At 41.9% G+C, this 16,313-nt stretch overlaps 1 protein-coding gene across 1 annotated transcript; it reads left to right on the forward strand.

Moving 5' to 3' along the window:
* The first annotated feature begins 29 nt into the window (after nucleotides 1-29).
* camk2a (calcium/calmodulin-dependent protein kinase II alpha) lies at nucleotides 30-14,849 on the forward strand. Its single transcript, XM_058626533.1, has 18 exons — nucleotides 30-796; nucleotides 2,585-2,679; nucleotides 4,229-4,288; nucleotides 5,926-5,980; nucleotides 6,216-6,281; nucleotides 6,366-6,438; nucleotides 6,557-6,659; nucleotides 6,744-6,827; nucleotides 7,138-7,232; nucleotides 7,331-7,453; nucleotides 7,566-7,649; nucleotides 8,321-8,363; nucleotides 9,489-9,529; nucleotides 9,613-9,661; nucleotides 9,752-9,827; nucleotides 12,673-12,767; nucleotides 12,880-13,108; nucleotides 13,202-14,849. The coding sequence occupies exons 1-18, from the start codon at nucleotides 735-737 to the stop codon at nucleotides 13,203-13,205; spliced, it is 1,437 nt and encodes a 478-aa protein (XP_058482516.1). The 5' UTR covers nucleotides 30-734; the 3' UTR covers nucleotides 13,206-14,849.
* The last annotated feature ends 1,464 nt before the right edge of the window (nucleotides 14,850-16,313 follow it).

Here is a 16,313-nt window from a genome sequence, read left to right on the forward strand (position 1 = left end):
ACCTCTAACTGCACCGCACGTGGCCCTTTATTACTTATTCTACGATGTTATTAGCAAATTTATGGTAGGAACAAAATAATTTTGTCGTCCTCCTTTCAAATATCCTAAACACTAGCTCTCTCGTCATGTTGATATTAATATGTTTGTGTCTCGGACGTTTGAATATACAAAGACAAGTAAAGAGGTCGAAGATATTAGATAATAATAATAGTAGGTGCAGCATCAGGACCAGTGTCAGCACAAGTACTGCAGTTCTGGTCCTTCATATTCTTTCATAGCTGGCAGTGTTTGCAGTATTACTTTCCAGCACAGACCGAGAGGATGCAGTTACCATGACAACTGAGTGTGTGTGTGTGTGGGACCTGGTCTGCGATTGGCTGCCGGGGGCGAGTGGGCGGGCAGGTTGAGCGTCTGAAAGCGTCACTCAGTCTCAGATCAGAACAGAGAGACGCTGCTCTCCTCACTGCTCTCTCCATCATCCTCCCATCTTCTTCTTCCTCCTCCTCCTCTTCCTCCTCTTCCTCCATCCAGACCTACATCTCTTACCTCTCTCTTCATCTACTTTCCTCCTCTTCTTCCTCTCCTCTCTCTTCCTCTCTCTCTCTCTTCTCTCGTCCACCTTGTAGACACGGACTGACGAGTCCAACTCTTGGCCTTCATCATCACCACCACCATCGTCATCCTCAGAGGAACACGGACAGGCAGTCCTCTGACCCTCGCCCCGCCGGGTCACCATGGCAACGGTCATCTGCACTCGTTTCACCGAAGAGTATCAGCTGTATGAGGAGCTGGGCAAGTGAGTATCATCATCATCATCATCATCATCACTGTAAAGTACCTGTGTCCTCTTAACTTTTAGTTTTTATTTACAATTTTATTTGTATTTATTTGAGCCACCTGTGTCATATATGTATCGTAGTATTTGTAATATATTTATTCACAATATATGACATACATTTTGGATAATATTTGTGTACATTTCTCCTCTTATCATAATGAATGTCATACTTATTTACTTAAGTTCAGTATTTCAAATATGCAGTATATCCTGTATTACATGTTTTAAATCTATGATTTTATATGACCCCCCCCCCATATATTTGACACTTAATAAATACTTAAATAAGAAATGCTTTAAAATGTTACACTGATTTAGAGTAACGATTGTGTTGATGATCAGCTGATAAAAGGATGACTGAAGACCTTCTTGACCCCATCCCACTCACCACCTACACACACACACACACACACACACACAGAGACACACACACAATGCCAGGTCCATCTTACATAATGTGATGGTGGGAGGCAGAGCAGCAGCTTTCATAAGAAACAGACTCGGAGAGAATCTCCAAAGAAACAATTACAGTATTAACATTGATCAGCTGATCTTCTGATGTGTGGGCCCACATTCACAGACGAGGACACTGACAGAAAGCTCAGTTGTATTAGCAGCAGTTGAAGCAGTTTTAGTTGGAATTTCAGCAGTAGCTGCTGGCGTGAAAGATATAGGAACGAAATATTAACAGATTTAGCAGTAGCAATCCTCACAGTAACAATAGTGTCAATGTCAGCAGTAGTAGTACTCTTTGCAGTAGCAGTAGTGTTAACATTAGCGGTGTTAGCAGCGGTAGCAATCTTTGCCATAACAGTAGTAGTAGCAGTATTTGCAGTACCAGCATTATTAATGTTAGCCGTGTTAGCAGTAGTCGCAATCTTTTTAGTAAAATTAGTATAAACATGAGTCGTGTTAGCAGCGGTAGCAATCTTTGCCATAACAGTAGTATTAATGTCAGCCGTGTTAGCAGTGGTAGCAATCTTTGAAGTAACAGTAGTATTAACATTAGCTTTGTTAGCAGTAGTAGCAATCTTTGCAGTACCAGCAGTATGAACGTTAGCTGTGTTAGTAGTAGTAGCAATTTTTCCAGGAACAAATGTTAGCAGTAGTAGTCATATTTATCTCAGTAGCAATACTATTAACATTAGCAGTGTTAGCAGTAGTAGTCATATTTGTCGTAGTAGTAAGAAGTGTTAGCAGTAGTCGTCACATTTGTCACAGTAGTATTAACATTAGCGGTGTTAGCAGTAGTAGTCATGTTTGTCGCAGTAGTATTAACATTAGCAGTGTTAGCAGTAGTGGTCATGTTTATCGCAGTAGTATAAGCATTAGCAGTGTTAGCAGTAGTAGTCATGTTTCTCGCAGTAGTATTAACATTAGCAGTGTTAGCAGTAGTAGTCATGTTATCACAGTAGTATTAACATTAGTAGTGTTAGCAGTAGTAGTCATGTTTATCGCAGTAGTGGTATTATTAATATTAGCAGTGTTAGCAGTAGTATCCATGTTTATCGCAGTAGCATTAACATTAGCAGTGTTAGCAGAAGTAGTCATGTTTATCGCAATAGTATTAACATTAGCTGTGGTAGCAGTAGTAATCATGTTTATCACAGTAGTATTAACATTAGCAGTGTTAGCAGTAGTAGTCTTGTTTATCGCAGTAGTATTAACATTAGGAGTGTTAGCAGTAATCGTCATATGTATTTCAGTGAGAGTGTAGTAACTTGGTTCCTCCCTCTGTGTTTTCAGGGGAGCGTTTTCAGTGGTGCGGCGATGTGTGAAGGTGCTGTCAGGTCAGGAGTACGCCGCCAAGATCATCAACACCAAGAAACTGTCTGCCAGAGGTGAGGACCTGAAGGAAGACTGGGGAGCATGCTCGTGCTCTGTGGTGACTGACAGGTTGTCTTCATCACACTGGGGACAAACATCTTCACTCTGGACTCAGATCAACATTTTCTTTGCTAATGCTATGTAAACAATGTCAGTTGGTTCTCAGAACGTGAGGACAACATACAACACACACACACACACACACACACACACACTCACTCACACAAACTGACTTGGGAATTGTTTTTCTCTATTTCTGTTGATTTTTTTTTTTTCTTTCCAGATCACTATTCTGGTTTTGAGATTTCCTACGGTTGCTTAGCAACACCCTGTAAAGTTAACAAAATCATATGTGTGTGTGTGTGTGCAGAAAAAGCTCATCCCTCAGCTACACATGATGTCATAAATATTTATGTTTATAATACATGTTTGCATATTATCATTATTATTATAAATAATAATAATAATAATAATGCAGTAATTGTCATCAAGTTTTAAATGACAACGAGGACGATGTGGACATTATGGTTCAGTCATCGTCTCTGAACCACACCTGAGCCTTGTGTCAAGTCATGCCAGCGCCTCCTACAGGCTGCACTCAGTATGACCACAACATGGAAGACAAGCCTTGTTCATTTGTCCTGTAATTTGACACTTGATTTCTGTCTCTGCTCTGTCTCCAGAGCCAGCAGCGAGACATTTGTGAGAGACGCAGCTCTTTCATTCACTTCACTGGACGGTGCCTTTTGTTCCCTTCGTCGTCTGTGTGTGTGTGTGTATGTTCTCTCAGTGGGGGGCGTTTTGTGGTCCTGCTGCTCAGTTGGACCGCGTCCCCTCTGTTGGCCGTCGTCTCCCTGTCGTCCACCACATTGGTCTCAGATCAGTGTGTGCGTCTCTGCTGGAACCGAGCAGAGTCCAGAGGGAGCGTTGATCCGTGCGTGTTAGATCTTCGTCCTCGGCAATGAACGCACTAATTAGCTGATTTTGGCTCGACTACAATGCTGTCGTTGCGTAAGTGCGTCCTCTAGAGGGCAGCACCGAGGCAGGTGTGACGGAGATCAAGATAACGAGCCTCTCAAGAAAGGCGCGACTGTATCGCGAAGTTGTGCCATTGTTACACTCCTGAATTCTTGGCTACACTGCCCCCAGTGGTTTTCATAAGTACTGCTCTGTGTAGTTCTTATCGGTAAGTTTTCATTAAAACTCATGTCTCCCTTGAACTATTGGCAACGCTGCCCCCCACTGTTTTCCAGTGGTACTGCTTCATTATATCAGTGATCTTCTCCTTAAGACCGACACAAATATGGACGTTCTTCTTCTGCCTTTCTTCTTCTTCTTCTTCTTCTTCAGGCTGTACACCAAGAAGTGCAATGCTGCCCCCCACAGGAAACAAAATGTATTGCCTCTTTCCAAAGTTCTACTTCTTCCTCTTCCTCCTGAAAATGAATGGGCAGGTTGTACAACAAGAGGTGCAACACAGGGACACGTGTGCGTGTGGGTGACGTATCAATACCGATCATTTGATATATGATATCAATAACCGATCGCTCTGTGTGTTGTCAGATCATCAAAAGTTGGACCGTGAAGCTCGAATCTGTCGTTTACTGAAACACCCCAACATTGGTGAGTAATGCTATGTACTTGTACTGCATCTGCTACTGCCACTTCTGCTAGTTCTAGTTCGGCTCGGCTCTACTCTGTTTTTTTTTTTTGCTTTTTCATCAGTGATAGTACCTGGTATGTTTTATTTGTTTGTTTTTTTAAGTATCTGCTCTGACAAGATACTGAATTGTGACTTCAACAGACTGCTGGAGATTAATCAGAGAAGAGTCATGAGCAGTAATCTCCAACATTCAGCAAATGGAAATGTCTAAAATCTCCATATTTAATGACCATGTTCAGTGGTATTTCCGTTCAGTGCTCCAGTCATGCAGGAAGTACTAAACGATTCTTTTTTTTTTATCGACTGATTCTAATGATTCAGTTACACCCAGAACAACTGCTTTACAAGTCACGAGTGTGTGTTTTTGCGCCGCGTAGAAAAACCACGTCACGGCCCCGCCCACATTGACGAGGAGCTATAATGTCATGGAAAATGATACAAAACCGAGTAGAGCCGTGCCGTGCCGCGCTGAGTCGTGCTGGAACTGTATCGTGGAAGAGTGCCATAACATATGTGCTAGTAATACTGCTAACTCTTACTGTTACTACTAACTTAGTAACCACCACTACTACTACTTTTATCACTGATGGAGATGGAGATGATGATGATGATGGTGATGACGATAAAGATGACAATTAAGTCAGGTGTTCACACATGGAGCCTGTCGACCAATCAGCGCGCAGCTGCTGCTGCTGGACTGTGTGGGCAGGTGATGCTCTACAGATACTGAGGAGTGTTATGTAACTCTGGTGTGTATCTCTGTGTGTGTGTGTGTGCACGAGTGTTGCTAGGCAACAGTGTCCTTAGGTGAAGGCAACAAACCCTCGCTCCCTCCTACACACACACACACACACACACACACACTCGTACCTGTGTGGAAGCTCTCAGAAAGAAATAATCTGTTTTTTTCCTCTCGAAATACTCCCACACAGTTCACCAGTGGGAGTTGATTTGTGTGTGTGTGTGTGTGTCTTATTATTCAGTTTATAGAGAGCAAAAACAGACGCCTTCAGTAAAAGTCCTGAACTGTACTTTTACTGCAGTGTATTGCAGTAAAAGTACGATGACTATGCCACTGTAAACGTACTATGACCACATCACAGTTAAAGTACTATGACTACGCCATAGTCAAAGTACCATATCATTGCCACAGTAAAAGTACTTTGACACTGTAAAAATACTCAAAATTACTATGACTATTATGCAGTTAAAGTACTATGACACAAAAGTACTATGACGCAGTTAAAGTACTATGAGTATGACGCAGTTAAAGTACTATGACGCAGTTAAAGTACTATGACTATGGCACAGTTAAAGTACTATGGCTATGACACAGTTAAAGTACATTGACTATGACACAGTTAAAGTACTATCACTATGACACAGTAAAAGTACATTGACTGTGACACAGTTAAAGTACTATGACTATGACACAGTAAAAGTACTATGACCATGGCACAATAAGAGAACTATCAAAGTAAAAGTAGGATTAGCCTAGCCTAGCCTAGCTTAGCCTCCGTTGTTAGCATTAGTTCACCAGCTAGCACTGTGCCACTGTTTCCACTTGTTTAAATAAAGTTTTCTTTATTTCTTTCAGTTCGGCTTCATGACAGCATCTCAGAGGAGGCTCATCATTACCTCATCTTTGACCTGTGAGTCCTGTGATGTCATGTGATGATGTCACAGGTGTCATGAAGTTGGTCGTGTTTTGGTTTTTTTCCCCTTTACGTCATTATTATTTACTTTTACGTGTTATTTTGTTCGTTACTTCTCCGTCACGTGACTTCCACGTAGGTTTTGTGGCGTTTATGTGTTGCAGTTTTGTGTCGTTTACGACGTGTGGCGCACACACATGACGCGTCTTAGTGATGTCATTTCCTGCCTCAGGGTTACAGGTGGCGAGCTGTTTGAAGACATCGTAGCCAGAGAGTATTACAGTGAAGCTGACGCCAGGTAGGAACCTCAAAACATGTGCATGTGACACTTCACACGCAACCCCTGACACATGACCTCTGACCACCGCGTGTCTCTCAACAGTCACTGCATCCAGCAGATTTTGGAGGCGGTGCTTCACTGTCACCAGATGGGCGTCGTCCACCGGGACCTAAAGGTGACGTTTACATTTCTGCCGCTCGCATCGCCACTGACCGTTAGCATTGCTAACATATGTCTTATTCAAACCAATGGCCGGTGTTAGCATGTTAGCATGTGTTTGTGTTTGTGTGCAGCCAGAGAACCTGCTGCTGGCCTCCAAGTCTAAAGGGGCGGCGGTAAAACTGGCCGACTTTGGCCTCGCCATCGAGGTGGAGGGAGACCAGCAGGCCTGGTTTGGTGAGAATATATATTTACTAACTCTGTAGTACTTCTGCGGTGTTACTACTGCATTAGTAGTAATGTGTGTATGTGCGTTTACAGGCTTCGCGGGGACTCCAGGTTATCTGTCTCCTGAGGTTTTAAGGAAGGACCCGTATGGCAAAGCAGTCGACCTCTGGGCCTGTGGTCAGACTACCCTCTCTACTGTCACTGTGTCTCTACTGTGTCCATCGTCTTTTGTCTTTACTTTATCTGCAGTTTCTACTGTGTCTATGTTACCTCGAGTTTCCTCTGTCTTTATTTTACTTAAAGCTTCAACTATCTCTACTGTCTCTACTTTATCGACAGTTCCTACTCGACTCTACTGTCCCCATTTCGGCTGTCTGTTTGGTTTCTACTGTTTGTACTGTCTCTACCTTCTCCGCCGCCTCCAATGCTGTCTCCTTCTTCTTCTCCTCTTCCTCCGTTCTTGTGTCCTCGCTTCCTCTTCTCTCAGGTGTTATTCTCTACATCCTGTTGGTCGGTTATCCTCCATTCTGGGACGAAGATCAACACCGGCTCTACCAGCAGATCAAAGCTGGAGCGTATGACGTAGGTCACATGACTCCTCAAAAACTCCACCATATTCGCAGTTACTCTCCCCATCTGTTGGTTCCATCCTCCTCATGCTGCATGTCCTTGTCTCCTAGTTTCCTTCCCCCGAGTGGGACACGGTGACTCCTGAAGCCAAAGATCTCATAAACAAGATGTTGACCATCAATCCAGCCAAACGGATCACAGCGGCCGAGGCACTCAAACATCCGTGGATCTCTGTGAGTGCTCGTTATTATGATCACAGTAACTCATATTCACCCTGACGATGACTATGATGATGATAATGATGACGATGATGATGACAACGACGATGTGTCCTCTTCTTCCCAGCATCGCTCCACAGTGGCGTCTTGTATGCACAGACAGGAAACAGTCGAGTGTCTGAAGAAGTTCAACGCCAGGAGGAAACTCAAGGTAGGCCAGAGGGGGTCAGAGTTCAGATTACTTAAGTTATTTTTTTTTGGGTCTGTCAAAAGCTGTGTTTCCACCAAAGTGGAACGGTTCGGTTCGGTACAGTCTTTGTCTTCGTCTTCATCTTCTCCCGCTTAACCGGACCCCGGGTCGTGGGGACAGCAGCTTCAGCAGCGAAGCCCAGACACTTCTCTCGCCCGCTGCTCCCACCAGCTCTTCTGAGACACTCCCAGGCCAGCTGAGAGACATAATCCCTTTCGGCGTGTTCTGGTTCTGCCCCGGGGGCCTCTTACCAGAGGGATGGGCCTAGACAGCTGATTGGGCGCCAAATTTGGCTTGTGACCTGTGTTTCTTCAACCCCCACAGTCTCATACAAAGCTTGACGTCTTGTTGAGACAAACTAGCCACAAACTGAGCAGAAACAAGAAGCTCACCCCCCCGGCCTTCCAAGTAAAGGTGCTGTTGTCAATCGTAATGCAAGCCTGGTCCAGGACTTTACCGGTCCAAACTGTACCGTACTGCACCAAACCAAATTGTACCATGATGGAAACACGGCAAAAGTTCACCGTGACAATAATGTTTTTGAAGCTTGATTAACATTTGTCCTGGGATTAAAAAACACACAAACAAACAAACAAACAAACAAACCTTCCTTCTTTCCTTCCTTCCTTTAGGGAGCCATTTTGACCACGATGTTGGCCACCAGAAACTTCTCCGGTAAGTTTCACCGCCGTGTCTTCTCTGTGCCTCTAATGTCAGATTCTCGCACTTCAGCACATGGACAATATGCTCACATCCTATTGGTTGTCACGCGGTCACGTGGCCTGTTCTGGAATTGGGGGTGGGGTGTGGGCGGCGTTGACCTTTGACCTGCAGGTAGCTGAGGGTTAAAGAAAGTGGCTAACAGTGGATTCACCAATGACAATTAACAGGTTAACACTGTCGTTTTCTGCGTGTGTGTGTGTGTGTGTGTGTGTGTGTGTGTGTGTGTGCTGCAGCTGTTCGGGATACCATGCAGCTATAGATAGCAGGGAAACCACCCGCCTGCAGGCTGTGTCCACACTGACAAGTTAAACCTGTTTGTGCAGAAACACCAGTCAGGATTTGATTATTTATTGATTATTTACAATAGTTTAAAAAATCCCCCACAAAATTCACAAACTATCAACTATTCAAACAAAAACATCTACTCACCAAGAAATGGTAAATTCCCAAAGTCTGGGTCGAGACCCACAGATGGGTCACGGGAACTCACTTTTTTAAAGATGGAAACTATCATGACCCAAATCACCACATTGTTTCAAGAGATGTTTGGTTAATACGTTTTTTAAACATAAATTCTCACTAAAAGTTTGACTCACACCAAGTTGATTGTGGTGAATTTTTATTTAGCTTCTATGAACCGTAATTATTTTGGTTCCGATCATCGCCGTCGTGCCCTCATGCCACATGCGGGTGATGTTTGTCCCTCCCTTGTTGCCGTAAAGACTCGGCGTATCACATGTGTCTCTTCAGTGTGGACAGGAGCTCAGGAATGTGACAGAGCTGCTGCTAAACCTAAATTTATCCTCAGCTCTCAGAGCGAGCTGCCCCCGCCCGCCTGTCTCTCCTCCCACAGACAGACAGACAGACAGACAGACAGACGGAGACACATGTCATGTTCTCTCCTCTGTCAACTTCTGTGTTTTGATTTTCTTTGTGGACTTGTGTTGTCTTTTATTCTGAAGTAATTCCTGCTCGGTCAGGTTGTCAGCACGATGCCGACACTCCTCTTCTCTGCTTTTGTTCCTTTCTTTCTGACTCTGCTGCTTCTCTCTCTCTTTCTTCTCGTCCCTCGTTCAGGAGGAAAGAGTGGCAGCAACAAGAAGAGCGATGGAGTCAAGGTGGGAATTTCATCAACCAATGTTTTTAATTATATTATCATTATTGATGATGGTGAAGATTTATTTTGTTTTTGCTGCTATAGGAATCATCTGAGAGCACAAACACAACTATTGAGGATGAAGACACCAGAGGTGAACCTGCACACACACACATATACCCACGCACACACACACACACACACACACAGCTAATATGAACTTGTCTGTGTCTCTGTCTCTCAGTGAGGAAACAGGACATCATCAAAGTCACTGAGCAGCTCATCGAGGCAATCAGCAACGGAGATTTTGAGAGCTACACGTATGTAAAACACTTAAGGTTTTCCCTCAGTGACCGCAATATGACTTTTATTGTGTTGTGAAGTGTTTACAACTAGGCTCTTATTTTGGTAGTCTTCCTCAGTGATCATAATAAGACTCTTATTGTGAAAGTTTTCTGTCAAAGATTACAATCAGGCTATTATTTTAAAAGTCGCCCACAATAATCATAATAAGACTCTTATTCAATTCAATTCAATTCAATTTTATTTGTATAGCGCCAAATCATAACATACATTATCTCAAGGCACTGTACATAGACAACATCAAGGAGCGCAGAGAACCCCAACACAAGGCATCAGTGGAGAGAAAAAACTCGCTCTTAACAGAAGAAGAAATCTCTGACAGACCCAGGCTCAGAGATGTGCAGTCATCTGCCTCGACCGGTCGGGGTGAAAGGAAAATGGGGGACAGAGGAGAGGTGGGGGAGAGAACGGACAAGAGGGAGATGAGGTACAGACAGAAGAGAGAGAGAGACCAGGAGCAGATACACAACAACTGTATCAAGTCAGAAGTTTATATAGTCAATGTAGGCGTGTGTGTGTACCTATGTGTGTATATGTATGTATATACATATATGTATATATGTGTGTATGTGTATATGTATGTATGTATGTGTATACATGTAGATGTGTATGTATGTATGTATATATATATATATATATAGGTGTTGTGTGTATGTAGGTATACATACATATATATAGCATGGGTCACTTTCATTTTTATTTTCATTTTTATTTTTATTTTTATTTTTATTCTTATCTTATTTTATTCTACTCTCTATTTTTAACAGTGCTGTGTGTGGATGCTGGAGATGTTAATTTCCCCGAGGGAACCTCCCAAAGGGATTAATAAAGTCGTCTGTCTGTCTGTCTGTCTGTCTGTCAATCATATCGACTTTTAATTATAGCACAATAATAATGGTGATGATATGTATGATATGGATAACCTCGAAAACTGGATCTGGATCCTGCAACCTGCAAGATGAGAATACAGAGAAAGAGAGAGGGAAGGAAGGAAGGAAAGACACAAACTAGGGAGAGAAAGAGACAAGGTTAATGACATATAAAAAGTCATATTCATACCCTGAGTGTGAGAGAGTGAATGTGCGTGCACCACAGGAAAATCTCCCAGCAGTCTAGGTCTATAGCAGCAGAACTAAGAGCTGGTCCAGGTTTCCCTGAACCAGCTCTAACTATAAGCTTTTTCAAAAATGAAAGTTTTAAGTCTAACTTATACAGAGAGAGGCTCCGCCTCCCGAACTGTCATTGAAAGCTGGAGAGGAGGAGCCTGGTAACTGAAGGCTCCGCCTCCCATTCTGCTCTTACAGACTCTGGGAACCACAAGTAAACCTGTATTTTGTGACCTAAGTGGTCTGTTAGGGTTATAAGGTAAGACTAGGTCTTTCAGGTATGAAGGGGCCTGACCATTAAGTGCTTTGTACGTGAGGAGGAGGATTTTAAACTGAATTCTAAACTGTACGGGAAACCAGTGTAGAGAAGCTAACACTGGAGTTATATGGTCTCTCTTTCTAGTTCCTGTCAGAACTCGTGCTGCAGCATTTTGAATGAACTGAAGGGTTCTAACAGACTTGTTGGAACATCCTGATAATAAGGAGTAACAGTAATCTAATCTAGATGTAACAAAAGCATGAACTAGTTTTTCAGCATCCTGTAAAGACAGAATGTTTCTAATTTCCATAATGTTCCGCAGGTGGAAGAAGGCTGTTCTGGAAATTAGTGTTATGTGTGAATCAAATGACATTTCCTGGTCAAAAGTAACTCCAAGGTTCCTCACAGTAGAACTGGAAGCCATGGTGATGTCTTGTAAAGTGACAATGTGATCAGAAAGTTTTTCTCTGAGGTGTTTAGGGCCGAGTATAATGACCTCAGTTTTTTCTGAGTTTAAAAGTAGAAAGTTACAGGTCATCCAGGACTTAATGTCTTTGAGACATTCCTGGAGTTGAACAACCTGATTTATTTCATCCGGCCTCATTGATAAATATAGCTGTGTGTCATCTGCATAACAATGAAAGTGTATGTTGTGCTTCCTGATAATGTTCCCTAGAGGAAGCATATATAAGGTAAAAAGTATAGGCCCAAGCACTGAGCCTTGTGGAACTCCACAATTAACTTTTGTTTGTAGTGAGGGTTTATCATTAACATGAACAAACTGGAATCTATCAGATAAGTATGATTTAAACCAGCAGAGGGCAGCACCTGTGATCCCAAGAGTCTGCTCCAGTCTCTGCAGTAGAATATTATGATCAATGGTGTCAAATGCAGTACTAAGATCTAACAGGACAAGTAAAGAGACTAGACCATTATCTGAAGCCAAGAGAAGATCGTTACTAACTTTAACTAGTGCTGTTTCTGTGCTATGGTTTAATCTAAAACCTGACTGAAAATCTTCAAACAGGCCATTAATGCGCACATATTCACATAATTGATTAGCATCTGCCTTTTCTAAGATTTTAGAAAAAAAGGTTAGATTAGATATAAGATTAGCTAAAATATCTGGGTCAAGGGTCACTTTTTTGAGAAAGATTTGTCAAAGATTACAGTTAGGCTTTTATTTTGAAAGTCTTCCTCAATGATCATAAGAACACTCTTATTGTGAAAGTTTCTTGCCAGAGAGCATGTCAGACTTTTATTTTGAAACTACTTTCTCATGAGCAAACTATCTTTTAAAGTGAAAAAACCCCCACAAACCTCTTCACTGTCTATCACAACAAGGCTCTTATTATGAAAGTTGTCCTCTTTTTGTCAGTTGTGTCTCTGACTCTTAATGTGAAAGTCTTGTCACTGACCGCCTCTCTGTGTCCTCAGTAAGATGTGCGATCCTGCCGTCACGGCGTTTGAACCGGAGGCGCTGGGGAATCTGGTCGAAGGCCTCGATTTTCATCGTTTTTACTTTGAAAACTGTGAGTTAAAACCACACACAAACACACACACACACACACACACACTCGTTAACGGCGTTAAAGTCCCAGGTGTGTCACCAGGTAACCGTTTCTGTGTGTGTGTGTGTGTCAGTGTGGTCTAAGAACAGTAAACCCGTCCACACCACCATCTTGAACCCGCATATCCACCTGGTGGGTGACGAGGCCGCCTGCATCGCGTACATCAGAGTAACGCAGTACATCGACACCAATGGCACGCCTCGTACCGCCCAATCAGAGGAGACCAGGGTGTGGCACCGCCGCGACGGGAAGTGGCAGATCGTACACTTCCACCGCTCAGGCTCCGCCTCCACGCTCAGCAAGTAAGAGCCCGGGGTCGCACTGCCCAGCGAGCGCTTGTCGTGCGTTTGTCACGTAACAATGTACAAACTCACGTTTCCATTTTTCTTCCTCAGCTAACTACAGGAGTGGGCGGGTCTTAGGGGGGCCACGTCGCCTTGACAACACATTGATTGACAGCAGGCCAGGTGGAACTTTGTCTTAGAGGTTTGACAAAAGGCAAACGGAGGAGGAGGAGTAGGAGATGAGGGGCGGAGCCACAGAGCCTTTTGATCCAGCAGTGAAATGCCCAATCAATCAGTCAATCAATCAATGTGTGGAAATCTCAAATCTTCACCACAATTCCTGCTGCGATGACGCATTGTTAGTTAATCACTAAGTTGCTAGTTAGTTAACTGTTCAACATCATTATTATTTCTGTGTTTATTTTTAATTAACTACTTTTTTCTTAGTTAAATACTAGTTACTTCTTAGTTGTTGTTATTAATTAACTAATAGTTATTTATAACATTCATTCCTATTTATTTATTAGTTAATCATTAGTCACTCATTAGTTTATTAGTTAATTACTTCTTTATGAGTTAAATATTAGTTACTTCTAGTTTGTAATTAGGTATTTATTAGTCAGTTATTAGTTTGTTATAAATTACTTATTAGTTCATTTCTATTCATTTATTAGTTAGTTATCAGTTACTTATTTCTCAAATCTTGTTTCTGTTTAGTCAAAAGTTAATTGTTTATAGTTGTTTTTAGTTAAAAGTTTATTAGTAGTAATTGAGGTGAGTTAACGGGTAAATCAATTAGTTAAGGAACCATTTATTTTCAGTATAAGTGGAATATTCACGGATAACAGTTTATTGTTATTATTTTTTTCTTTAACATAGGTTTTATTAATTAATTAATGATCAATAATCAATGCGAAAAAGTCACAGCTGAGACATCAGTGGTTGGAGATGCGAGATTTCCACCTGAATTTAAAATATATATTAATAATAGTCAATGAAATCCAATAACAAACAAACAAAAAAAAAAATATATATATATTATATTGATATTCATTATGCGCAGAGGCCAGAAGTTGCCATGGTTACCACTTATGACTGAGCCCCATTATCTCATAAAAAAACGCGACATGTTTACGAATTTAAAGTCAAATTCGAAACAACTCACATCCATTTTCTTTAAATTTCAAGATGAAATTGTGTTTGTCGTTAGTTTATGACCTAAGGACGTCGCTGGCTGAAACGTGAGGAGAAGCCAGAGCAGCTCAGGCACCGTACGATTTATTTTAGGTGAAAAATATGTCGCAATCATACGAGCAGCTGAAGACGCGACAGCACTCATCTCTCTGCTTCCATCAGGGCTGGAGAGCTCCAGACGCTTCCATCGCTCTCCGCCCTGCGATCTTCCATGAACAGCCACACCTCCACGTAGATCAGCCCCGCCCACCTGGCCCCACCCCCCCGCCAGGTGTCCTAACGAGGATGACCGTGACCAGGTACCTTAACGAGAATCTGCCGCAGAAGAATACTTGAATCTGTCGTTTTTTAGGGAGGAGGAGCCAAGAACAAAGGAAAGGAGATAAGGAAACGTGCAAAAAAAAAAACACATTAAATTATATTGAAATTCATTTTAATAATTTTAGTGATTGCGTGAAAAGAATGTGACTTTATGAACCAGCCCCAAACAGCCAATCAGATTTACGGACGCGAACACCTGTCGTCTGTTGCTGGGGAGAAAAGGTCTGTCCGTACGGTGTCCCAGAGTCAGTTTTAATGAAATTGTACAATAGCACAATTGTTTTTGAAATTTTTCCGAATCACAAAATTTGAAACAAATTATTACAGTTGACAAAAGTTTAAAAAAACAAAAAAAATAAAAAGTCCAGTGTGTAGAATTTTGAGGAATGTTCTTCAAATTTACGGGCACACAATTTGTACTGGAAACCCGATTTAAATTTAAATGAATATGTAACTAATTGTGCACTTCCTTTCACACCGGCTTTCAGAATAAGAGCTTACTACTACTACATATATATATATATATATATATATATATGTATATATATATATATGTATATATATATATATATATATATATATGAATAATAACAACATATATATCATGAATAACATGATTTTTTTAACTTAGTAAAATAAGCCTAATTTCTGGGAAAATCAAACGTATTTTAAGAAAATAATATACTACAGCTTCTACTGTACAGTAACCGGGGTTTTGCAGGTTTACTAGCCAAACATGCTAACCCCATTGGCGGATTATCTTTCCTTGAACAAGAAAATCTAAATTAAATTGAAGAATATTTGGGACTCCGTAGGTAGGCGGTGCGAAAGCTCATATCTCTGTTTGGATTCTTCTCTGAGCTTTAAACGACATAAACCACTGATTTCACGTTAAAACACTTTTTAACGGTTTTGTGTTTGGCGGTGTCAGGGCTGAGATCTGAGGTTCAGTGGTGACGGCGGTTGTTTTAGTTTTTGAACGGGGGTTCTGTACAGAGCTTGTATTTCTTCCTCTTCAGTGACGGTGTTTACTCTGTACAGAACTTTGTGATTTTGCTGCATGCCCGACTTGAATTTGTGTTTTTTCGTGTTATCCTCGGCCTCTGCCGTGTTCTGCTGCTCGCGGCCAGCGGTTTCTCCCCGCGCCAACTCAGACTTGTCGGCGTTGTTAGCGGTGGCGTCTGCTAGCTGCGAGCTAGCGGAACACAGGCGGCGATGACTTTGATATTCTGCATCTTGGCACCGTCGTGTTTGTTGCCGAGGCTTTAAGCATCTTTTAACCGTTGGGAGAATGTAGAACTTTGTACAATCAGATTCCTACTATGATGATGATGATATTATTAAATATTATTAATATTCATATTATTATTATTATTCTCAGTATTTCACGTTTGTATATTTAAAGGCTTTTTAATGTTTCGGATCAGACTTCCAGTGCTGCCGTTGTGTGACTCACTTGTACAGAGCACAGTGTGTAATATTAGCACCAATGTTTTTGTTGGAATGAAATGCATCAAAAAGGGGTGACAAGCGTTTCCTTAGCAACCACTGAATGTGTTTACCATTAATTTTACTTGACGTCTCGGTGCCATTCGGGGTTTACCCGACTCTGGGGTTTGACATGAAGGACTGAGGAGGCCCGGTATTGATGACAGCATGGTGCGTTCCAGTTGTAATTGTAAATCGGAATTTCTGAAGTGAGGGGGGC

The sequence above is a fragment of the Solea solea genome, chromosome 4, assembly GCF_958295425.1.
Source record: "Solea solea chromosome 4, fSolSol10.1, whole genome shotgun sequence".
In the NCBI taxonomy this organism is placed as follows: Eukaryota; Metazoa; Chordata; class Actinopteri; order Pleuronectiformes; family Soleidae; genus Solea; species Solea solea.

What these genes read in the sequence shown, in the direction of transcription:
- camk2a (XM_058626533.1), top strand. Translation starts at nt 735, where the DNA reads ATGGCAACGGTCATCTGCACTCGTTTCACCGAAGAGTATCAGCTGTAT. An exon ending in CTGTATGAGGAGCTGGGCAA is followed by an intron (nt 797 to 2,584) that starts GTGAGTATCATC and finishes CTGTGTTTTCAG; the next exon opens with GGGAGCGTTTTCAGTGGTGC. An exon ending in ACTGAAACACCCCAACATTG is followed by an intron (nt 4,289 to 5,925) that starts GTGAGTAATGCT and finishes TATTTCTTTCAG; the next exon opens with TTCGGCTTCATGACAGCATC.